We start from the raw sequence: 25312 nt of genomic DNA on the forward strand, positions 1-25312 counted from the left end.
ACACAGGTTCGAACGCAAATAATTGCGTTCTAAAAAAAGTCCCTGAACGCAACTGCCTGCAAATGACTGTAAACGACCTGGTGTACATGGACAGATAATATAAAATGTAGATGGGTTCAGGGGCTTCTGAAAAAAACGCCCAACTGTTCCTAAACGGCCATTTCCAGCGTCCCGTGTACATGGAGCCTTAGTGTCATATTTTTGACTATTCTCTGCTGTATTTGCTGTAATTGACCTGAAAGACAGAAAATCTAATTTCTAAGGCTATTCTGGCTACTTACAGCCCAGCAGTAATTCACTGAAGGAAAAAAAAGCAGAAACATCTAGCATGCTACCCACTTGCTGCAAGTGGTAAATATATTGTACCCAGCTAGAAAGGAAAAAAATATATATGTATTTAAATAAACATGAGTTCTATACATAATAGAGTAAGTATATACAAAATGAATATACTGTTAAGTGTCCTTAAAAAAAATGAAAATGGCATGTAAAATGGCATGAAGAACTGAAGAGACCAATGTAGCCAAAAGAATTGTGCTTCGCACGTGGAATTTGTTAGCCGTAATCCACTTTATCAATGATCTTGTTTGCTCTTGTACAATAACTGCATTATTTAGAGCAATAGGCCTATGCCTGCAACTACCATTTTGATATTACTTGACACCATCTAGCATAAATCCTTAGGAAAGTAACAGCACCATATTTTCAGTTGACCACCTAAAAAGGCCACTAAAAGGGAATTCAACTGGTTATCCAGTTCTACATAAAAAAAGGAAGAGAGAGAAGTGCTGATGCACTTATGAGATGTTATTGCAATACACATAGCAACCTACCAACCAATTTTAAAAAAAATTACAGATCTGTCACATAAAATACTGTATCACAGTGCTTCCACATTCAGGCAGTGCATTGCATAGTACTACTTTCTCAGCTTTACACCTCCTGTTGGGTTGGCGGCTTCAACAAATGCCCCGCAAATCAGTACACATGGCAGAAGCTCCCGATGTGGCTGGTTGCCTAACGTGACTACCTCCATGCTTGGGTTGAAAGTCTTCTATGGGTTGAGGTCTAACCCATGTTATGGGGAGAATTCATAGGATAGTTTGCAATTACATTATTTAACATGATATACCCTAAAGTGCAGGAAATGTGTTATCTGGATAGTCTCTGATTATGCAACAGGAACGAATGTGGGGGTACCCTGATATAGTGTTTTATGTGACAGATGTGTTTTTTCAATACTTGGTGGGTTGCTACTATGAGGTGACTTTTGATATTGTAAATGTTTTTCGGTCACATTTTGTAATAATAAAACCTTGTGAGAGCATTAAGGTTTTGCTTCCTTTCTTTATTTAGTAATGGGTATATATCAAATGAAGCAACACAAATGTGGCCATAAATAGGGGGCCTTATGTGTTCAAAGGACGATGCATCCAAAAACACAGTAAAAAGAGCACCAGGAGAGGTGCAGAAGTAGTTTTAAGACCAGTAGCATTACCAATCCAATTAGATTCAGAGTATAGAGGGGCCCCTTTCATCAGGGGTGAATACTGCTAGACAGGGAAAGATCTAGTCTGCATGTTATTTGTCTGGAAAGCACAGTCGTTTGCCAAACCAGCAACTGGAACACGTTTGTTCCTTAAGCAAACAGTGAGCAACATAAGAACAACATAATTGCCAACATAAGAATGGCAACTACTTTGATTTTAGGCTGCATTCACACCTTGGCGACATGTCGAGTTTTACCGCATTTTGAAGGGCATCTGTCATGCGACATCATAGGGCAGCATATGCATTTGAATGGGCTTCCCTACACACAACAAGCGTGCCATAGTAACTCATGTACCTTTTTTGAAACTGAGTCAAGGGCATTTTGCATTGCACACTTTGTAGGGAGACAAATATGCAACAAAACATGGGACTGCTCTTCGTGTTTGGGGTGCTATTGCAAAATAATGGCACTGCAAGCGTGTTATACGTTTTGCCATGTTTTTTTGTGCGTTTCTGCCCGCGTTCACAGAACACTTAGATGTGAATGTGGCCTTAAGCTGGCCATACACTAGCCGAAATATCGGGTGAACTCATTTTCAAAAAATCGGCCGTGAGAGCAGACGATCGTGCCATCATGTAATGAGCGAATTTCGAACGATAAATCGTTCAATGGACGTAAATGAATCCATTTTCATTCAGTTTGTCACATATGCCTAGTGCAAACAGGTCAGTCGAGAAACACATTAACCTTTCAATTTATCGTTTGGCAGATTTTCAAAACTGTTCCTTCCATTTTTCGGCTCTGAAAAGTTAAAAACTATTTTCTATTTATGCCCATTAACTGGACAAAAAACGAACGATCGGACCAAATGACAGATTTTCGAACAATCTTTCGGCTAGTGTATGGCCAGCATTAAGGTAAATATGAGTAGGCCAGTTTACAGACCAGTACAATACAAAAAATACCCCACCACACTTACCCGCTAGTCAGCACAAAACCAGTTCAGCAAATTGTTTAAAAAGAAAATAATTCTTTCTTGTCCAGGGAGGGATATAGGAAGTCTTAAACCTACAGGTTATACCACTGCCAAGAGAAGGATTAGACACCGTCAAACAAAAACTGTAGACCAGCTTAAGATATAACCCTTCATGCTACCAGGTGAAATCATCAAATGCACCACGCTTCACTAATAAACAGGCAGAAACAGCTTATCGCTGCAAGCTCTCTATGTTTTCAAAGGCCAAATAATTGAACACATAAAACAAGAGCAAAGCAGAGAGCACTGGATAGTGTAGATTAAACTTTTTTTTAATACAAAACAAAACAATGTTCACCTACCAATAACTTGGGTCAGGGCTTAAAACCAGGAGAAACCTCTAGTGGGGAAACAGGTAGCAGCAGCCGTTTCTTCATAAACTCTTACTTGGCAGACGGAATCAGGAGAGGAAAAGATCACAGATAAATGTTTCTGGAAGGACAATGGCTGAAATTTGGAGAGAGGCACTACAAATCATCCACGGACCAATACTCTATACTGATAATAGAACATCTAAACGAACATGTTTCAGGGCCATGCTCTTTCTTCAGAGTGTACTCTATTGATGAATCAATGGATGCTCTGTTCTGGTTTTCCACAAGAGGAGGAGAAACATTTATGTCAATTTGATAAGTGGAGTGTCATGCAAGTATATTCAGAGCTCCCTACGCTAAGGCTCGGTTTCCACTACCGCGGCTACGAAGTCGTGCTACTTCTAGCGCGACTTTGTAGCTAAAGTTGTTTGCGGCTTTCAGTGAGACTTGTCCCTCATTATAGAGGGAAGTCGCACTGAAGTCGGCTCAAAAGTAGTGCACGAACTACTTTTGAAGTGGCGGCAACTCAAGTCGCGGCAGTGGAAACGGCCCGAATTGAAATCAATGGCTTTTGACTTGCTGTGCGACTTGACATGTGTCAAGTCACACAGCAAGTCGCACTAGTGGAAACCGAGCCTAAGAAACACTCAGTACATACCGCAGAAACCTGTCTAAAAGTCAATTTACAAATAAAAATAAGTGAACAAAAACATTTGTTAAATAAGGCATGGGTTAGTCACGCGGTATGTAATGAACTAGCTGGTTGTTAAGGAGTCAGCACTCGCCAGCGTTCTAACAACCATGATTCTTCTGCTGTCAGCGAGATTCTCAGTGGACCGCAGAATGTAAGCAAAAGAAGAGCCAGCATTAAAAAAGTAGAAAAAAAAACAGTGTGTTGTTCCCCCCCTTCGGGTCTGGTATGGATTTTTGGGGAACTTCACACCAAAAAAAAAAAAGTTGTGAGGTCCCTCCAAAATCTATACCAGACCCTTATCTAAGCATGCAGCCTGGCAGGCCAGGAAAAGGAGGGGGGGGGGAGACGAACCAGCACTAACCCCCCAAACCATACCAGGTAACATGTCTGAAAAAAAAAAAAAAGCACCCTGTCCTCATGTTGATGAGGACAAGAGCCTCTCCCCACAACCTTTGCCCAGGTGTGGGGGTGCAGGGGGGTGACTTATTGGAATCTTTACTAATGGGACCCAAAGCGCAGTCTCCCTTATGTGAATGGGCAGAAAAAATTGGCATAATAAGAAAAAAACAAAAAACAAACCAGGAGACAGTTTTTTACAAGTCCTTAATTAAAAAACAAAAACTCTAAACATAATAAATGTTCGCAATGTACCCAAAGTAAATCCAGTATTAATCACGATAAACACCAGCTGCTGACCGGCACAGCCATTATCTCCTGCTGAATAACAGCTACACTTCACACCTGCCATTAAATAAACCAAGGGGCAGGGTCACCCGGTGACATCATTGGACAACGATGCCCCTTTGTGACGTCATCGACCTTGGGTGACCCTGCCCCTTTGTTTATTCAGCAGTGGGTGGGAAGCAGAGCTGTCATTTGTCGGAAGCCAAGCGTCAGCTGCAAACCTTTTTTTAATTTTGTGCAGGTTGGTGGCCGAAGTTCATCCTGATTGAGATAGATTTACTTTGGTGAAATTAGGGAAAGTATTTTGTTTATTTCTTTTCTTTTAATACAAGACTTATCAAAAACTGGCTCCTGCTTTTTTTTTTTTTTACTTTGAATGAGTAGGGGTACTATGTACTAGTGACCGACCGATTATCGGCGAAGCCAATATATTGAGGGCCGATATGCACTTTCCCCGGTATATCGGAATCGGCCACCAAGGTGGGCGATATTGTGGATATTTCGGAAAGTGCTTGTACCGGAGTGATGCCTGCAGCTAGAGGCATCACCTCGGTACAGGCATCCATAGCCGATGGTCAGCTGTCTTGTAATGACAACCGATGCAGCTGAGAAATCGCTCGGCTGTCATAACCAGGAGCGGGAGAGGACGTCCCCCCTAACCGCCACTTACCGCTGCTCGCCCGGGTCTCCCGTCCCACCAGGAGACCCGGCAACCAGCCTGCACGGCCACCTAAGACCCGATCAAAGCCGCATTCGGCTCTGATATGGTCTCCATGTAAAAACCCGGAAGTGATATCATGACATCACATCCGGGTACTCGGCGCCAGATAAAAAAAAATGACAGCGTTCAAAACAGCCAAACTTGGCGCTTTGAATGCTTTTAAGTGCAGAGGAGGGGCTTGGGGTCTTTTAGACCGCCAGATCCCTCCACAAGAGTATCTGACAAGTGATAAAAATAAAAAAATAAAATTTTTTTAAATGTACAAAAATATCGGCCAATATCGGCCAATACCGATATGCAATGGTCAAAATATCGGTATAAGCAACGAAAAAACGATATTGGTCGATCACTACTATGTACCCCTACTCAATCACATGGCGGGCGGGATCTGGGTGCCCCTTGTTAAAGGGGGTTTCCAGATTCTGATAAGTCACCCCCCTTACCCCCAAAACTACCGGGCAAAGGTTGTGGGGAAGAGCACTTGTCCTCATCAACATGGATGCATGCTCAGATAAGGGTCTCGTATGGACTTTGCACCAATTTATTTTCTATTTTGGCATGAGGTTCTCCCCAAAATCCATACACAAAGGGTCTGATATGGATTGGAGGGGGGGAACCTCACTCCAGTGAAGGAGTGGAAGAGGACTTCAATGGCAACCTGTGAATCTCTGGTGAACTCCATGCCCAAGAGGGTTAAGGCAGTGCTGGAAAATAATAGGGGCCACACAAAATATAGACACTTTGGGCCCATTTGCACATTTTTACTTAGGGGTGTACTCACTTTTGTTACCAGTGGTTTAGACATTAATGGCTGTGTGTTGAGTTATTTTGAGGGGACAGCAAATTTAAACTGTTATACAAGCTGTACACTCACTACTTTACATTGTAGCAAAGTGTCATTTCTTCAGTGTTGTCACATGAAAAGATAGAATAAAATATTTACAAAAATGTGAGGGGTGTACTCACTTTTGTGAGATACTGTATATAGTGTAAATGTTACACTAATATCATACTTTTCTATGTTGTGATATCACTTCCTGCTCCATCTTTTATGGCAAAATAAATCAATCTCATTAAAAACCCATGCTTCTCAAATTAATCTCACTCGGCAAATTCAGTGCCTTCAAATAACATACTTAAATATCCATTATAAACTATCAACAGTCATAACATTTTGTTTACATGCTTAATAGCCTAAACAGTCATTTTTGCATGGAAAGTGAGTTTCTCTTTGATACGTTTCATAAAATGATGGTACTTCTACCCATTAAAACCCACATCTAAGCAGAGCTTTAATTGAATGTTTCACTAACCACTTTTGAGAAGACAGCAGGACACAAGAAAATGGCACTCATTATAAATAAGGGGGTAGCAGTGGGTGTCGCCCTACCTTGGCTGCGCCTGCTCAAGGACATGTCAGATTAGAGGTTGATGCCGTAGCTGTACAAGAAGATGATAATTAACGCGTTTCACCCCCCATTCTGACTGATGCTTTCCTGTTACTCTTAGAAGCAGCAGATAATGCACGGTTACAAAGTATTCTACAAATAATGTATATAATAATTACTGCCTACTGAGCCATATTTTAGGCCCCAATCACATCTGACCAGTTTCTAGGGATATAATACAGCAGTTCATGGATTCTTTTTCATAATTCATAGGCATTGTGTGTGTGTGTGTGTATGTGTGTGTATTAGGGCTGCACATCTTCACTTACCTCACGATTCGATGCGATTACGATTATTAGGGTCGCAATTCGATATGATTCGATTCCGCGATGCATCACGATTACTATGGGGACCCTTTTCTAAAGGGGGATCTATGGTAACCCTGCTCTAAAGGCGGATCTATGGGGACCCTTCTCTAAAGGGGGATCTATGGGGACCCTGCTCTAAAGGAGATCTATGGGGAGCCTGGGCATGTCCTAAAGGGGATCCAGGGGAACTGAGCTCTAAAGGGGGATCTATGGGGACCCTGCTCTAAAGGGGGATCTATGGAATAGATCCCCTTTAGTGAAGGGTCGCCATAGATCCCCCTTTAGAGCAGGCCAGCATCCCCAGAGATCCCCCTTTAGTAGAGCAGGTCCCCCCATAGATCCCCCTTTAGTAGAGCAGGTCCCCTCAAAGATCCCCCTTTAGAGCAGGCCACATCAGGTTAGAAGAGTTACCTGATGCTAGTTGTAGTACCGTAGGCCCTGGTAAGGAGGAATGCTGGGCTCTGTAGTCCCCCTAGTTGTAGTATAGCAGGCTCTGGTAAGGAGGAATGCTGGGCTCTGTAGTCCCCCTAGTTGTAGTATAACAGGCTCTGGTAAGGAGGAATGCTTGGCTCTGTACAGAGCCCAGAGCCCAAGCATTCCTCCTTACCAGAGCCTGTTATACTACAACTAGGGGGACTACAGAGCCCTGCATTCCTCCTTACCAGGGCCTACTGTACTACAACTGGGGGGACTACAGAGCCCAGCATTCCTCCTTACTAGGGCCTACTGTACTACAACTAGGGGCACTACAGAGCCCAGCATTCCTCCTTACCAGGGCCTGTTATACAACAACTAGGGGGACTACAGAGTCTGTAGTAGTCCCCCTAGTTGTAGTATAACAGGCCCTGGTAAGGAGGAATGCTGGGCTCTGTAGTGCCCTTAGTTGTATTATAGCAGGCCCTGGTAAGGAGGAATGCTGGGCCCTGTAGTGCCCCGACTTACCAGGAAGCAGAGCTGCAGCCAGTTGTGGATGAAGTAGCGGTAGGTGTATGGAGTAGGGCTCGGACAGGTCCTGGGTGATGAGACTCATGTCGGGAATTTGGAGCTCGGTCTAGTGCAGTGCACGGTACAGGCAGAAAGCAGGGCCTCCTCGCTCCCCTGCGGTCAACTCAGGCTGTCTGCCGAGAACCGCACCGCTACGAGAAGTGTACCGAGCTGGAAAGGCCGCAACTTCGGGCGGCCGGGCTGTCAGAGCGGGCGGTCGGGCAGCAGCGGGCTAAGTGGGCGTGCCGTGTGTATCCCGGGGCCAGAGAGAACACTGATAGCTTCGCTCTCCTCCTCTCCCGCGCCGCGAGGAGGAGCTCCGTATCCCACAAGCCCGGCCAGCGCCGCCATGTCACTTCTGCCCCCGCCCCCGGAAGTGACGTCATTAGGTAATCGAGTATTCAACTACCCCGAATCGATGCAGAATCGCGAAGGGTCGCATTGCGATGCATCGATTCGGCGATTATATTCAGCAGCCCTAGTGTGTATATATACATACATAAACAGTATACTGTAAATACACACACACACACACACACACACACACACACACACACACACACACACACACACACACACACACACACACACACACACACACACACACACACACACACACACACACACACACACACACACACACACACACACACACACACACACACACACACACACACACACACACACACACACACACACACACACACACACACACACACTATTTAGTTAAAAGCATGTGGACACTCCTCCAAATTATTGAGTTCAGGTGTTTTCAGTGAAGAGTACCATGGGGAAGGCCCATTTCTGTTCCAGCATTACTATGCCCCTGTGTACAAAGTTAACACCATAAATACATGTTAGTAAAGAACAATTGGGGGTACACACTACCATGGGGTGGTACCACAAGTGGTACCACAAGTGAGTGTATCATATGGTTACGTGCCACATCCCAAAAATGAGAATATGAAGAAAATAGAACAACATGGACTTTATAGGCACTAGTAAAACAATTTCATAAATGTTATTAATTAAATATACCAAACACTTACAATATATACAAAAATTAATGTCAGCATTGTTAAAATCAAAGACAGGATAATGAAATTGCCCTAACCAAACCATGTGTGTCTAACCCTGGTGGGTGGGGATGAAAGGTCCCCCCACGATAGACACTACGGGTATGGTTACACAACTGATTGGAACAAAGTCCAAGCTCTACATGTTTTGCAATGTAGAGCTTATTCAGGAGCTCTTCAAATCATTCTACATTAAAAACGAAGTAGAATAAACATAAAATAAGCACATATAGGTACATCCAATACATAGTACAATACCATAAATACATGATTTGACCAGTTTGGTACGGAGAAACTTGAGTGTCCTGCCAAAAGCCCTGACCTCAGCCCTACTTAACATCTATGGGGTGAACTGAAAGCTTGAGCTAAGTCTTCTTAACCAACTTCAATACCGCAAGGGCTTTCTGGCCAAGAGCTTTTAGCCATATGTTGTGTAGATATGAGAGCTCTGCTCTTCTTTTTACATGTGAACCATTGTGTGCTTTTCTGCTATACTGAAAATGGTTCTAAAGACAGAAGGTTTTATTACCTTGATGCATTTACATGCGTTAAGGTAAAAAGCCTTCTACTAGTTGTTACCCCTACCCTGTCCTGTATCGATCCAACGCTGCGTTCGTTTGCAGCAGCGCTGGTTCTCTCTCTCCCCTCTCACAGGCTCAGAGATAGCAGTGGTAACCATTGGTTCCTGCTGCTGTCAAACAAATGCTTTGAGAAGAGGGAGCAGAGGGTGGGGCTGAGCTACGCTGTGTGTGTCAATAGACACACAGCCCAGCTCAGAAGCAAGCCTGCAGGTGCGCTACCATAAGAAGGAGCTTCCTATGGGGGCTTGCAAAGAGGAGAAGCCTAAAGCACTGGCAAATACCCCAAAAAAGCATGTTTGGGGCTGTTCTGTGCAATACTATTGCACAGAGCAATTAAGTGTATATATACAGTGGGTAAAATAAGTATTGAACACGTCACCATTTTTCTAGGTAAATATATTTCTGAAAGGTGCTATTGGCATGAAATCTTCACCACATGTCGGTAACAACCCATGCAATCTATACATACTGTACAAAGAAACCAAAAAAAAGTTCAGAAATTCCTGTGTAATAAAATAGAATGACATGCAAAAAGGCATGGAAAGCCAAGACACCAGCTTAAATCGAATAGTAATTAGAAAACAATCCTGCCCTTTGTCAGTGCAAATTCATATTAGCTGATTCAATCTCAAATGATGGCCTATAAAAAGATGTCTCATTAACATTGTGTCACACAAGAAACATCTCATGACGGATAAAAGCAAAGAGCTCTCTCAAGGACTTTACAACCCTATTGTTGCAAAACATACCAATGGCATTGGTTATATAAGGATTTCTAAATTTCTGAATGTTCCAGTGAGCACTGTTGGGGCCATAATCTAGAAATGTAAAGAACATCATTTCACCATGAAGCAGCCAGAACCAGGTGCTCCTCGCAAGATTTCTGAGGAGTCACAATAATTATCAGAAGAGTTGTCCAAGAGCCAATGACCACTTGTGGAGAGATTCAGAAAGACCTGGAATTAGCAGGTACAATTATTTTAAAGATAACAAAAAGAAATGCACTCAGCCAACATGACCTGTATGAACGCTCACGATGCAAGACTCTATTACTGAAGAAAAGGCATTTTGAAGCTTGTTTAAAGTTTGCTGCACAACATTTAGACAAACCTGTGAAATACTGGGAGAATAAAGTCTGGTCAGATTAAACCAAAATTTAACTGTTTGGATGCCATAATACACACACCATGTTTGCAGGTGAAATGGCACTGCACATCCCCCCAAAAACACCATACCAACAGCGATGTTTGGAGGTGAGAACATCATGGTGTGGGGCTGTTTTTTAGCACACGGTACTGGCAAACTTCATGTGAATTGAAGGAAGGATGAATGGAAAATTGTAACAAGACATTCTTGATAAAAATTTGCTGCCATCTACCCAGATGATGAAGATGAAACGAGGGTGGACATTTCAGCGTGACAATGATCCCAAATACAAAGCCAAGGAAACTCTCAATTGGTTTCAAAGAAAGAAAATAAAGCTGTTAGAATGGCCCAGCCATCACCTGACTTGAATCCAATAGAAAATCTATAGAAAGAACTAAATATCAGAGTTCATAGATGAGGCCCACAGAACCTTCAAGGTTATTTGTGTGGAAGAATGGTAAAGGGGGCACAAAATTAGGGCCCATGCACATAGGACAGTGGCTGCCACCATTCCATCCTGTTTTATTGCTATTTGTTAGTTTAAAATTGAAAAAAAATGGTATAAATAAAATCTGTGTCATTAGCCATTTAAGAAGCCGCGTGAATTGAGGTGGTAAGGTTTGAAGTCTGTGCGCCCCTTCTAGACCTTTCTGTACCTCTATATAAAGGGGCTCCGTCACCTGGTTGTCGCAGTTGAGTGGCATTGGATCGGCAAGCTTACGCTAAACTATAATACTTTTGAGCTCGCAGTCGGTGTCTGGTCATGATAACATTGGTCTGGAGGATTCTCGGGAAGGCAAGGGAGGCAAAGAGTGGCTCCGTAGGTGCCTTCAGCTACAAGAAGATATTCCAGCACAGGGAAGAGCTGAAGATAAAGCCGGACCATCTGCTGGAAGCCATGCCTAATGGGGCCGGCATCTAGGCAGCCTTTGCGGAATGGGGCAGAGGCTTCCTTACGCCTGCTGACTCCTCCTCAGCATCAGTCCCTTGGGAGCAGCAGAATATCTTGTCAGCCTGCTGTTGACCCTTTAGCTGCAACCCCTGCACCTACACTGCCGACTTCTGTTGGTGAGTTATCACAGATCAGAGTCCTGCATTCTTTGATTGACTCATTGTCTAGATTTACTAATTCTCTTAATACTTATAGTGTCTCTGTTCCTGTCAGTACCTCATTACATGTTTTATTTCCAGTGAATGTGTGATCTTCTGTTAATCCTTCTGTGCATACTACTATAGTTGCAAGTAACATTTCTAATACTCCTATTTTTGATAATAATACTGTTCTAGTTAACAGTGTTTCTATTGCTCACAATTCTGTTCCTGAAAGCTGCCTAAAGGAGGTGATGCCATGTGACGTTTCTCCTTTAGGATATCATTTGCCTGCTTTCACTAAAGTAAAGATATGGAAAGGCAAATTTAAAGATTTACTTTCTCTTCTTCCCTCTTCCAAAGAATTTGTCTTTAAATATATAAGAAAACGTATGATGCTTCTAAAGACAACAGGCATCGCCCTGTTGCCAGGTCTTTCCATACTTGGCTGCAGGCCTTTTGCATCTTTTCAGCTGTCTTGGGAGAGAAATTTCCAGATAGATGCAGTGGCTTGTTTCAACATTTGGAGCATATTTTGGAAGCCTACAACAATTTTTGGGGGTTGAGATGGTTTTATTATGATGGTCCATTTCATCAGAAGCTGTCAATGTATCCCAATCTTAACTGGGGGATGAAGGACGTCGGTCTTTGGTTAAACCTTATCCTTCCTCAAAAGTCAGTTCCACCAAAACAGCAAATCAATAACCCTAACATTTCTTCTTCTGTGCATCACAAGGGTGTGTGTTATGCCTTAAGTGCCGATTCACACATATGCGATGCGGGATCCTTGTGAATCCACTGTGAATCCATGGCCTTAAGTGCCGGTTCCCGCATCGCACTTAACTCGCAGGCAGTTCACGCTGTTATTTGCGAATCGCTGGTGGTGTCAATACACAGTTAACGACACCCAATGATCAGTTTGCATATCGAGGTGTGAACTGTCAGTTCGAACATGAATCGGATCGCATAGGTGTGAACATCCATGCAATCTGATTCTGGTGCGGAACAAAAAAAGGGTCCTGTGTGACTTTGGTCCGAATGCAATGCGAAATCAGCCATACACTCTGTATGGCTGAATTCGCAATACACAGACATCGCATGTGATTTGCAAAGCAGTGCGCTGCGAATGACATGTGATGTCTGACATCGCATATGTGTGAACCGTCACTTAATGAGGCTCAACTTAAGTGGGCTTCAGCGTGCAGGCACAGGCATGAATGCTCATTTTGTTTTGGTATACACCTCGTTAAAACAATGTTTAAAAAAAATCTAGTTTGACCAATCAATCTTCAAAGGATATCTTTTCAAAAAGCATGCACTTTAGTGAGGCTGGAAAAAATGTTTCCTTGGCTTCTTACCCAAACAAGGAGAGGGCTCATCTGTTAATCAGTGTTTTTTCTTCAGGATTCAAGCTCCCTATATTTGCTTGGCCCGGTTGTACTATAGTAAAAAATTTGAAATCTGCGAATCAATTTAGTCATGTTGTCAGGGAAAAATTTTTTGAAAAAATTCACAGCTGGGCGAGTAGCAGGTCCTTTCTATTTCCCCGTATTCGATATCTGTATCCGTATTTCTGCTTTAGGATTAGTACACAAAAAAGAACACTTTCGCCTCATTTATCATTTATCATTCCCACAGGGTAGTTCTTTAAATGATGAAAACGACCCAGCTCAGCGTTCCGTTACTTAGTGTGCATTTGATGATGCTATTTCTTTAATTAAACAATTTGGTATAGGTGCGCTTTTAGGAAAGGCGGATATTCAGTCTACCTTATGACCTCTTCCTAATGCTTTTCGTCTTCCTTAAATTTGCTTGGTTTTTATTTTGATGGATTATATTTTTACGATAGATGTCTGCCCATAGGATGTTCTTTATCCTGTTCCTATTCCCAAACTTTCGCTACTTTTTTGCAGTGGGTCATTGTTTATGAATCTGGTTTTTAGGGTGTCATATATTATCTAGATGACTTTTTGTTCATAGGTCCTCCTAATTCTCCCATTTGTCTTTTGTTATTGAAGTTGTTTTTTCTTATTTCTGATTATATTAGAATTCCATTGGCAAATGACAAAACAGTTTTCCATCTATTTCAATTGAATTTTTAGGTATTTCTATTAATACAGTGCCCTCCTTCCTGGGTTGAGCAAAAAGCTACTAAGAACATTTGCCATTGTGGTTGAGTTTGAACTTTGGGGTGACCAATTTAGGAATAAACGGATTCTGGTTAATTCGGAAAATAGAGGGGTTCTCTTTGCAATAAACTGTTTGTTGTTTAAGTCCATATTTGTTATAAAATTACTTCGTTATTTTGTACTTCTGTGTTTAAAATTAAATATTTAGGTAAAAAACAAATATGTGCCTGGAAAAACAAATTATATTGTCGGGCAGCACCCTCAGCCCTCCCAATACTTACCTGAGACCCATCTCACTCCAGTGATGTCCAAAAGTCCCTCGCCCATCCGGGACCCATTCTCCTGATCGGCTGAGACACAGCAGTGGCGCCATTGGCTCCCGCTGCTGTCAATCAAAGTCAGTTAGCCAATCAGGAGAGAGAGGGTGTGGGACCGAACGGCAGCTCTGTGTCTGAATGAACACATGGAGCTGCAGCTCAGCTCGAGCAACCTCATAGCAAGCTGCTTGCTGTGGGGGCACTCGACAGGAGGGAGGAGCCAGGAGCAGCAAAGTAGGACCCCAGAAGAGGAGGATCCAGGCCACTCTGTGCAAAACCAACTGCACAGAGGAGGTAAGTATAACATGTTTGATATTTTTATTTTTTTAAAACCACGAGACTTTAAAATCACTTTAATTTGACCCCAATTATTACTGCTATTCAATATTCTCTTGATCCTCATACATGGACTGAGTATTCAGTTGCATGGCAGAAATGGGTCTTATTTAATAGGGAGCTTGGCCTTTCATTTTGGTCTCCGTCAGAATGGTGTATTTTAGCCTTTTCGATCTCACATTAATAGGATTTTAGCAGGGGTTTATTTTTTCTTTCAAATTCATAATCTTCCAAGTTGGACTAGTTTTTTCCCTGTTAAGCAAGCTCTAAATGGGCATAATAATCTACTTTTACTCCAGATACCCGTAAACCTATCTCTTTGGATAAATTAAAGAAACTTTGTTTGGTCACCTCTGCTGTCTGCTACTCGGATTATGAGGTGCTATTTTCTCCAGGTTTGTTTTAAGTTTTTTTGCTGCGCTTTGTGTCTCGGAGCTGGTTTCAGATAGTCGACGTGGCCAATCTGGTCTTATGTTTCATGATGTTGTTCTTGGTTCTTCAGGTCTTGTGGTTTTTATTTGAAAGTCAAAAACAAATCAATTCTGAAAAGGTCACTGGCTCAACCTATCTGCTTGCGGCTATCCAATTATTTGTCCCCATATTGTGATTCATAAATATTTATCTGCTAGACCTAATTTTCCTGGTACCTTTTTGTTCATTCTGATTTTTCTCCTTTAACTACATTTCAATTATCCTCTGTTCTTAAGTGTTGCTTGTCACATTTAGGTATTAATAATTTTAGGATTACTCCACACTCTTTCCGTATAGGTGCCGCCACTGAGAAATTTTAACGGTTTATTATTTGCATACATTCTAACTTTTCTCCTTGCTTATCTCAGGTGTCAAGTTTTCAATTTGGATTTTTAGACAGTCTTACATTCATTGGGCTCTTAAAAGGGCATCTCAGCGTTGTTATTCTGATAACTTATCCTTGCATTCTGACTACTGGAAGGGTATTCGAGTTGTAAAGTGGCCTAATTTATATTTTATTTTTCCAGCTTGTCTCAAGTTTGGCCATCTCAATCTATTTTGATTTTTCATCTAGGTGGAATTGACAATAACCGGCAAATTGAAAACATTGGAGTTAATGTTCATAATTAAACGTGATTGTACCACGCCTTTAATGGCTATCTTCTCTGGATCTCAAAGATTAGAAGGCGTATCAAACATCTATTCAAAATGTATGCCTTTGATTGATGATTTTTATTTCGGAATGTGGATCTAGAAGGTGGTTTCCCTAGCCTATATACCGTAGGCAGGATGGAATTCATTTAGCAGACATTGGTTTGGACATTTTCAATCTGGGACTTCAAACATAGAATGGGGGTTTGGAGTAGGTTGGTCCTCATTTCCAACTAGCCCCCGCTGGTGGGGGACTTTTGGTTATGATTATTCTTCCTTATATTTCACTTAAGTTCTATGATATGTGTTTAAAGTAGAAGTTTAGCAGCTTCACAAAAGGTATGTATAGCCATTTCTTCTTTACAGGGCTAGATAGATTAGTCTTAGATTGTTGATGCCAGTAGATTTAGAGATTTTAGTATTAGGGTGAACTTCCACTTTATATTAAATTTATTTATTATATATTTCAGTTTTTGAAACATCAGTTTATATTTCAAGATTTGTTTATTCATTTTTAAACCATTAAAATTTCAGCAGCCATTTCTATACTATAAACATTTTGTGTGTGTTTTCATTTATTTATTTCTAATAAAATTTTTTGTATATAAAATATTGTGCAGCCTTCTGTCCCATGGTAAAGGGGGCACAAAAGTTGGGCCCACGCACGTGGGACAGTGACTGCCATCTCTCCTTCCTGTTTTATTTCCATTTGCTAGCTTAAAAAAAATAAAAAAAATAATGGTATAAAAAAAAAAATCTGTAAATTGTGGCAGGAAAGCTGGAAGTCCTTGTGTTCCTTCTAAACCTTTATGTACCCCTAAATAAAGGAGCTTCATCACTTGGTTCTTGCAGTTGACCAGTATCAGATTACAGCTCCCCTCCCTTCCACCCTTGACGCAGGCAGTTTATGTGGTATGTCACCTTTGATTTAAGGGGGGGACTTTTGGTTATGATTATTCCTATTCGCTTGAGTTCTATAACTATATATATATATATATATATATATATATATATATATATATATAATGTACAGGTCGTCGAGGGTGGGTCCGTGAAGGACGCTATATTTCCCCTCTGTTTGGGCTCTGGTCCCTTTAAGGGAACAAAAGGGGTTAACTCATTGATCAGAGGAAGTGGGTTTAAGAAGGACAGGAAGTTGTAGATTGAGTGTGGTGGAGCATAGAGGAGACTGTGGATGGTGGACTTTTGTACAGCCGAGAGGGTGCATGTTCGTGTGCTGACTGGGAACCTGTTGCCAGGGGAAGTTACCCTCTTCAAAAGTTGGGACTGTGACAGCAAAAGCAGCTCTGAACTCTTCAAGTCGGTGAGACTGTTTTTTCCTTGTCGTGTTTTTTTTTGCTGCTATGAAGCCTGTTTAAGTTAATAAACATTTCTTTGGTTGCAACGCCTGTGTCCTGCGATCCAGCTGATTCCCAAAACATTGCAATATATATATATATATATATGTATATATATATATATATATATATATATAAAAAACTATGAGTTATATGTGTTTAGAATTTATTATATATTTCAGTGTTTATTGGAACTTTAATAAAGATTTGTTTATTCATCTTTAAACCAATAAAAGCCATTTCTATACCATAAACATTTTGTGTGTGTATTCATTCATTTATTTCTAATAACATTTTTGGTATATTTGAGTTTAAAGAAAATATTGTGCAGACTTCTGTCCCATGGGCCAAAATCACACCTGAGCAATGCATGTGACTAGTTTCACTATACAGGAGGCGTCCTAAAGCTGTCATTACCAACAAAGTATTTTGTATGAAGTATTAAATAAATTTCAGTTAGCGTTTTCAATACTTTTTCCCTGTGCCGTTCCATTTTATTACACATAACTTAATTTCTGAACTTATTTGTTTTGGTTTCTTTGTATGTATGGGTTGCATGGGTTGCTACCGACATGTGGTGAAAATTGAATATCAATAGCACCTTTATAAATATATTTACCTAGAAAAATGGTAACATGCTCAATACTTATTTTACCCGCTGTATATATATACAGTCAGGTCCATAAATATTAGGACATCGACACAATTCTAATCTTTTTGGCTCTATACAACACCACTATGGATTTAAAATGAAACAAACAAGATGTGCTTTAACTGCAGACTTTCAGCTTTAATTTGAGGGTATTTACATCCAAATCAGGTGAACAGTGTAGGAATTACAACAGTTTGTATATGTACCTCCCACTTTTTAAGCAACCAAAAGTAATGGGACAGATTAACAATCATAAATCAAACTTTCACGTTTTAATACTTGGTTGCAAATCCTTTGCAGTCAATTACAGCCTGAAGTCTGGAACGCATAGACATCACCAGACGCTGGGTTTCATTCCTGGTGATGCTCTGCCAGGCCTCTACTGCAACTGTCTTCAGTTCCTGCTTGTTCTTGGGGCATTTTCCCTTCAGTTTTGTCTTCAGCAAGTGAAATGCATGCTCAATCGGATTCAGGTCAGTTGATTGACTTGGCCATTGCTGAGCTCACCGGTGCGTTCTTTCTTTTTAAGGATGTTCCAAACAGTTGATTTGGCCCCACCTAATGTTTTTACTATCTCTCTGATGGGTTTGTTTTGTTTTTTCAGCCTAATGATGGCTTGCTTCCCTGATAGTGACAGCTCTTTGGACCTCATATTGAGAGTTGACAGCAACAGATTCCAAATGCAAATAGCACACTTGAAATGAACTCTGGACCTTTTATCTGCTCCTTGTAAATGGGATAATAAGGGAATAACACACACCTGGCCATGGAACAACTGAGCAGCCAATTGTCCCATTACTTTTGGTCCCTCAAAAAGTGGGAGGCACATATACAGACTGTTGTAATTCCTACACCTTTCACCTGATTTGGATGTAAATACCCTCAAATTAAATCTGAAAGTTTGCAGTTAAAGCACATCTTGTTTGTTTCATTTCAAATCCATTGTGGTGGTGTATAGAGCCAAAAAGATTTGAATTGTGTCGATGTCCCAATATTTATGGACCTGACTGTATATTTATATTGTATATGCCCTTACAATCAATAAAAGTTTTCAGATGGTTGCAGAGTTCCAATGAGTCTTCTGAGCAGTGGCTCACTCCTTTTTAAACAGCTTAGTAAGAGGCTTCAGTTAAACAGAGGGAGTATGAAAGTAAGTAATGCCTGCTGAGCTGTCGCTTTAGCTAACCCATGGTGATTATGGAATCCTTTGGTTGTATATTAAATGATTATTTATTAAACATAGACTGAAGAAAACTGGGTAGAGCTGAGACCAACCCTTGAGATTACCATACAGAAATGGCCCCATGTTGTCAAGGTATTTTACTGTACTCTGTGGAAATGTACATGTGTGCATGTATTATATGTACTGAATGTTTTTTTTTTTTTTTATTTGCCCTGGCTCCTAAATGTGTGTGTGTTGAACTGTGCTTTACCCATCTAATGTATGTCCTGTAGTAATGTAATGGCCAGTGGGTAGAGTCACAGAGCTAATTGGGGGATACGCTCTTTGATACACCCAAACACATGTTGAATCTTATTAAAAATGTTTCTCCTAGTGACAGGAATCATTTTAAATGAATTATAAGCCTTGCTTTTCTAGACTTTGAATGTCACAAGACATAAAAGAAAACAACGTCTATGAACATATCTCTAGTTTGCTAGTTCTTACAGTGTGCTATAAAAGGATTTTCTTCATCTTATTACAGAACGAATGTTGATGTGGGATATCAACACAAGTCAGACAACGATAAGGTTGAGTTTCTATGACCCTAATTATTCCTCACCCCTACTCCTGTCCTAGTCCATGCTTTTATCTGCAAAACATCTTTCTGATTTCTCTTCCGGATGGGAGCCCAGCACATGTCCTGGGAAGGAACGGAAGATGGGAATCGATCTCCTGGGAGAGGAGGGAGATGGAGACAACTAGAAAATAGACTGCAAGTTTCTGATAATAGAATCAAAGAAGAGAATCAATTTCCCTGCTCGGAAACCTGCCGAAGCCTTTTACTTAAAAATTTCTGTTGCTTGTCATATGAACGAGGAGTTGCTGGAGACACACTTCCAAGGGGTAATGCTTGCTGAACATGTCGTATCGAACTTGTCTTTTTTTACTGGGCACCTAATTCTGGCTGCAGAACCAAACAAAGAGGATCAGAAATGTTCCTAAAACTTTCAGGAAGATCAGGGTAAGGGGAACACCTAATGCCAGGAGCTTCACCTAAAGCGGAGTTCCACCCAAATGTGGAAGCTCTGCTTATCTGCTTCCTCCCCCCTCTGGTGCCACATTTGGCACCTTTCAGGGGGGACCAGATACCTGTCAAAAACAGGTACCCACTCCCACTTCCATGTAAGGGCGCTGTGGCAACCTACGTCATTTGTGGCCCCTCCTCCATCCCTCCACTGCCTTCTGGGAGATGCACACAGGTTCCAGAAGACAACGGGACGATTCAGAAAGAGCAGCAGGACTTGTGCATGCGCAGTAGGAAACAGGCTGGGAAGCCGCAAGGCTTCACTTCCTGTTTCCCTTAGTAAGGATGCCGAAGCCTGTACCCAGAGCTGATGGACAGGTTGGCTTCGGGTGCCCACATGGTGAGCTCCCTAGACAGTTAAGTGTCCTTATATTAAAAGTCAGCAGCTACAGTATTTGTAGGTGCTGAATTTTATTTTTATTTTAGTACAGGCTGGAACTCTTTTTTAACCATGCTTTTTAGATTTAGCATTCCTGAAGTTTTTGAATGCTAATAGTAAAGCTGCCCTTTACATTTATCTCCCCCCAAATAGCATAAAAGCAGCAAGAGCTGCTGGCGAGGTTCTTGTCCACCGCATGTGCAGTACGGGGACCACTGGACATGCCAATCAGAAACTTGCACTATGCATAGTGACTGTACAGTGTCAGTTGTTCATTCCTGCACATGCACTAGCCAAGCACAGGACCAGAGCGCAGACAGCGAGGGACCCCTCTACTGCACTTGCACTGGCCATACACAGCGCTAGCAGTCCCTACTGCACATGCACTGGCCAGACACAGTGCTAGCAGTCCCTACGGCACATGCACTGGCCAGACACACCGCTAGCAGTTTCCTACTGCACATGCACTGGCCAGACACAGCGCTAGCAGTCCCTACTGCACATGCACTGGCCAGACACAGTGCTAGCAGTCCCTACTGCACATGCACTGGCCAGACACAGCGCTAGCAGTTTCCTACTGCACATGCACTGGCCAGACACAGCGCTAGCAGTCCCTACTGCACATGCACTGGCCAGACACAGCGCTAGCAGTCCCTACTGCACATGCACTGGCCAGACACAGCGCTAGCAGTCCCTACTGCACATGCACTGGCCAGACACAGCGCTAGCAGTCCCTACTGCACATGCACTGGCCAGACACAGTGCTAGCAGTCCCTACTGCACATACACTGGCCAGACACAGCGCTAGCAGTCCCTACTGCACATGCACTGGCCAAACACAGCGCTAGCAGTTCCTACTGCACATGCACTGGCCAGACACAGCGCTAGCAGTCCCTACTGCACATGCATCCCGCAAGCAAGGCACATTGGGATGGTGCCAGGGAGACGCTGAAGACAAAGGAGACATCTTATAGACTGAAACTCAACGGAGGAAACTTTCATTGGCTAATAATGCTATAAAACTGGAGACAAAAAGTAATGGTTACAAAAGATATGCAGCAGCATGTTTTCATTTACTTTTTCAAGGAGCACATAATACCACCATAACTAAAAGCACAAAAACCACAGCTCATATTGGGTTACTGGAGTAACTGCATATGACACAAGAAAGTAGAATAGATGGCAAGGAGAAGGGCTGAGTTCAATTTAAACTGAACTCCATTTGAAACATTTAAAAGTCCTGCTTAAACAGAACTGAGCATCCTATATGTTTTTTCATGTTATTTGCATCCTAAGTATTGCATAGGTATTACACTTTCAAACATTGCCCCAATCTCCTTCTTATTTATCTCCAGATATATGGCACCATCTTTGTTCAGGCATCATCCAGGGTCACCATCTACTTCAGTGATTCTCAACCAGGGTTCCATGGAACCCTAGGGTTTCTCCAGAGGTTTCTAGGGGTTCCTTGAACAATGAGTAATTTCTGCCTCTCAGATAAGTTCCCACTGGCACCATTGATCTTTTTAGCTATCCAGAAGAAGGTAATTCTTCCCAGTGTCCAAGAGCATTCATTCCACTGACCATCACACTAATGTATCATGAGTTGGAAATATGGGATTTTTTCTTAAAAAAACAACAGGGGTTCATAATATTAACACTGCAGATTTGGGCTTCTTTCTATAATTCTGTTTAAAAGGGCATTTTTCAGTTTTTTAAAAGACTGATGGAACCACTTTAAGCTGAATTCCAGCCCGAAATAACAATGCATTCATTACAATAATGTCACATTTAACATACTCTCATGACTTTATTTTGGAGTTATAGGGAAGTAGGGATCAAAAAATTCTGTCTGTTTTCAGAAACTGATGCTTTAATGTATAGTATTTTTGGTTCTTCTGAACTGCCCATAAGCATCATGGTCCATAAATATTTCATAAGGCAGACTCTACATTTATTGAGATCTATAAGGACGATATAAATGTTGAGGCTCCAGAAGTACTGTCTAGAAAGAACACCTCTTGACCCTGTATTATGAGTAACCTAAATGAAATAATCCTTTTTTCTATGACCTCTGACCTCAGCTAATGGAAGAAAGGATTGTACAGGTCATCAGATCACAGAATATGTCATTTCTTTCGTATTAATGATTAAGGCCTTCAACTGGCTCCCTCTGGCGCTGTGTCCACAAGTCCATTGTAAAACTGCTAAGCTATTTATGCTTACTGATTAACCATTTCAGCTCCCATACCTGTACACCCCTTATAGACCAAAGCAATGTTTACATTTCTTTTTTATATTTTGCACTTTTTTTAATGAAAAAAAAAAAGGAATGAACAAATCATATAAAAAATGAAGAAAAAAAAAATAAGGTTAATGATTAGAAAATTAGAAATAAACATCAAAATCAACAGGAAAGTAATAGTTAAGGGGGAAAAGGAGGAAGAAGGGGTTAATTAGGGTTACAATAAATAAGGGGTTAAATAGGAACATATTTAAAAAATTAATTAATTGTCAGGTTACTTTAACTGACATTGTAGCAGACTAAAGCTGGCCCCTTTGAACTACAGATGGATGAAAGAGGGTAGATACAAAAATAATGCTGTTACTTTGTATCACTCTATCTCCAGTGTGGACAAAAGTTACAAACAGTGTGCTAGACGATGCATTATTTGACAACAGATTCCACAGCTGCTGTATTTACACCACAAATCCTGGCTGTCATTATAACAGTTGGGAATTGCTAGCAAGTGCAAGGAAGGGAGTGGCAGCGGGGTAGTCAATAAGGGTGTACTACACATGCCCCATGTAATTCTGTGTATCTCCAGCCAAAACTTTTCTTTTTGGTTTTAGATGTAGCAAGGGAGTGCTATGTGTTGGACTGACTGTGGCCCCCTGCTGATTACACTTTTTATGTAAAAAGAGGGTTACTACTACCCTTTATCATACAACTAGAATATGAAAAACAACATTTAGTTAACAATAGTTTTTAGTTAGAGTGGCACACTAAACCATTTTCCTTCTTCTACAGTTTTACTGTCAGCTGATACATACCTTACAATAAAAAAATGATCTTCTAAAATCCATGAAATCTCTTTTAGGATAGTGTAGAATCAAAGATTAAGGCCCTGTTCACACCTGAGCGTTTTTCAGCTCGTAAAAAACGCTCATCTGTGAAGTCTCAAAACGCCCAATAAGACCCCTGTTCACATATGAGCGGTTTGTTGCCTGAAGCAAAATGCTGGAAGCTCAAAAAGTATATGAGCTTCTTTTTTGGCGGATTACAAGTGTTTTTGTTAGATGTCAATGCCTGCCTCCAAAGACCTGCAAAAAACGCCTTGAAAAACACCTGAAAAAATGCCTGAAAAATGCCCAAAAAACGCCTGAAAACGATACGCTCAGGTGTGAATGGAGCCTAAGGGATGTGTGCAGTTGTTACCAAAATCTACCCAGAAAACAACTTTTAATTCCTGTGATATCACCACGAGGCCTGTAAAATTCTTGCAGGGGCAGCTGCCGGGAGGTCAGTGCCTACTGACATAGGTACACCCCAAGAACTAATTCTCCTAACAGCCCTTTCCCTCCACACACAGTATGAAGGCAAGCTCTTGGAAATCAAGGTAGCAGCATTGTGCACATAGGAAAGAAATTAATGTATGCACATAGGGTGTGAACAAGTTAGAAACTTGCTGGATTTCTGGCAGAAAAACAGAAAACAGAAAATTTTCTGTACTTGCAGCATTTTTAAATGGAAAAAACATAGGGAATGTGCATTTATTGTTTTTTGTTTTTTTTTTTTTTGCCCAGACATCCATTTTAATTTGCTACTCACCGCCAAAGTTTCCAGTGAAGAGGTAAATCCAGGTGATGGCCGGAACAAAAAGGAGAGTAAGAGAGGCAGCCAGGAACTTTCTTCTCCCCCTGCAGAATCCCAGCATTCTCTCAAAATTGGGCTATTCCAAAATCTCAGGGTGGTTCCTACGCCGGAAGCATCGCCCCTTGTTCTGCCAGCATGTTAAACTCCTGCAGGAGAGAGGTGAGACAATGTTAGCCCGGGGGTAAAAGAAGACCTTGCTCTATAATAATTTGGTGAATATTATCAAAGATGATACCAGGTCACTTCCTACCAGAGTTAGTGATGACAACAATTATTTAACAAATATGCCCCTTTCTGTGCATAAACTGCATGACTGCTGATAAGCTTAGGCCCATTTTGACCAGTTAATATGAACACAAGGCCTTGCCCCCCAGAAAATACACACAGACTGTTTTAAGTTGAAATTAGGACAAGCCACAGCTTTATAGAACTTATCAACTGTAACAATATTAAATTACCACATAACGATGCCAGTCACGGTCTATACCGTTAGCATCATAACAAACACAGATAGTCTAAAAGGCCCGTCTCCACCATCTGAACCGAAACTTAAACTTGAGGGCATGGCCCATAAAGGAATATCCATCGATGGCAAAATAAAAATTCGAACCGGACGGGCCGGTGGGCAACTCTTGTGACTTAGAATCTCCTCAGAGTGGTGGGACGTGCCCTTGCGTTGCCCCTTTTCTAGAGTTCAAGCTCTACCCCATCACCTCATGCCTTAGTGGCCAATCCCATCAAATCCACCTAAACTCCCCGTTTATTTCAACGACCACAACATAGCTGCCAAGCTTCCAGCAATCAAGGCTCCCTTTCCCTAGATGACGGGGTCAAGGTGCCTTCATTGTAGAGCTTTATTTTTAATTTTTTTTAATTCTCTTTATTAAAGCGGAGTTCCAGCCTAACCGCACACTCACCTGTCCCACGGTCCAGCGATGCGCCGTCTTCTCCCTCTCTGCTCCGCGGCGCCGGCATCACTGATGTGGGCACCCGGCTGTGACAGTTTGCGGCTTCACAGCCGGGTACGCACTCCGCTTTAAGTTTTATTTTCATTGCTATAATACCGTATTGATACAATCAATCCCTAAAGTGTTAGACCTCGTGTACACTGCAGCTGCTAAACTTATGTTTAGGAGCAGTTGGGCGTTTTTTTTTTACAGCAGCCCCTGAACTCTCCTCAATGTTATCTTATGTGTACATGTACATGTCCACTCAATCGTTTATAGTAGTTTAGAGGCAGTTGAGGTTAGTGGCATTTTTCTGAGCGCAGACAAATCGCGTTCAGAACTGTAGTTTACCGGAATTTCAAACGCCAAATGC

The 25312-nt window shown here is 41.6% G+C and overlaps 1 protein-coding gene across 1 annotated transcript in view; it reads right to left on the reverse strand.

Moving 5' to 3' along the window:
* LARGE1 (LARGE xylosyl- and glucuronyltransferase 1) overlaps positions 1 to 25312 on the reverse strand; it is a 716318-nt gene that overhangs the window by 496971 nt on the left and 194035 nt on the right. The window contains exon 2 of the mRNA XM_082255353.1: positions 23948 to 24138. Coding sequence (XP_082111479.1) covers positions 23948 to 24053 — 106 coding nt within the window. The 5' untranslated portion in view covers positions 24054 to 24138. The remainder of the gene's footprint in view (positions 1 to 23947; positions 24139 to 25312) is intronic.

Source organism: Pelophylax lessonae, assembly GCF_965119305.1.
Source record: "Pelophylax lessonae genome assembly, chromosome: 4".
NCBI classification, from domain to species: domain Eukaryota; kingdom Metazoa; phylum Chordata; class Amphibia; order Anura; family Ranidae; genus Pelophylax; species Pelophylax lessonae.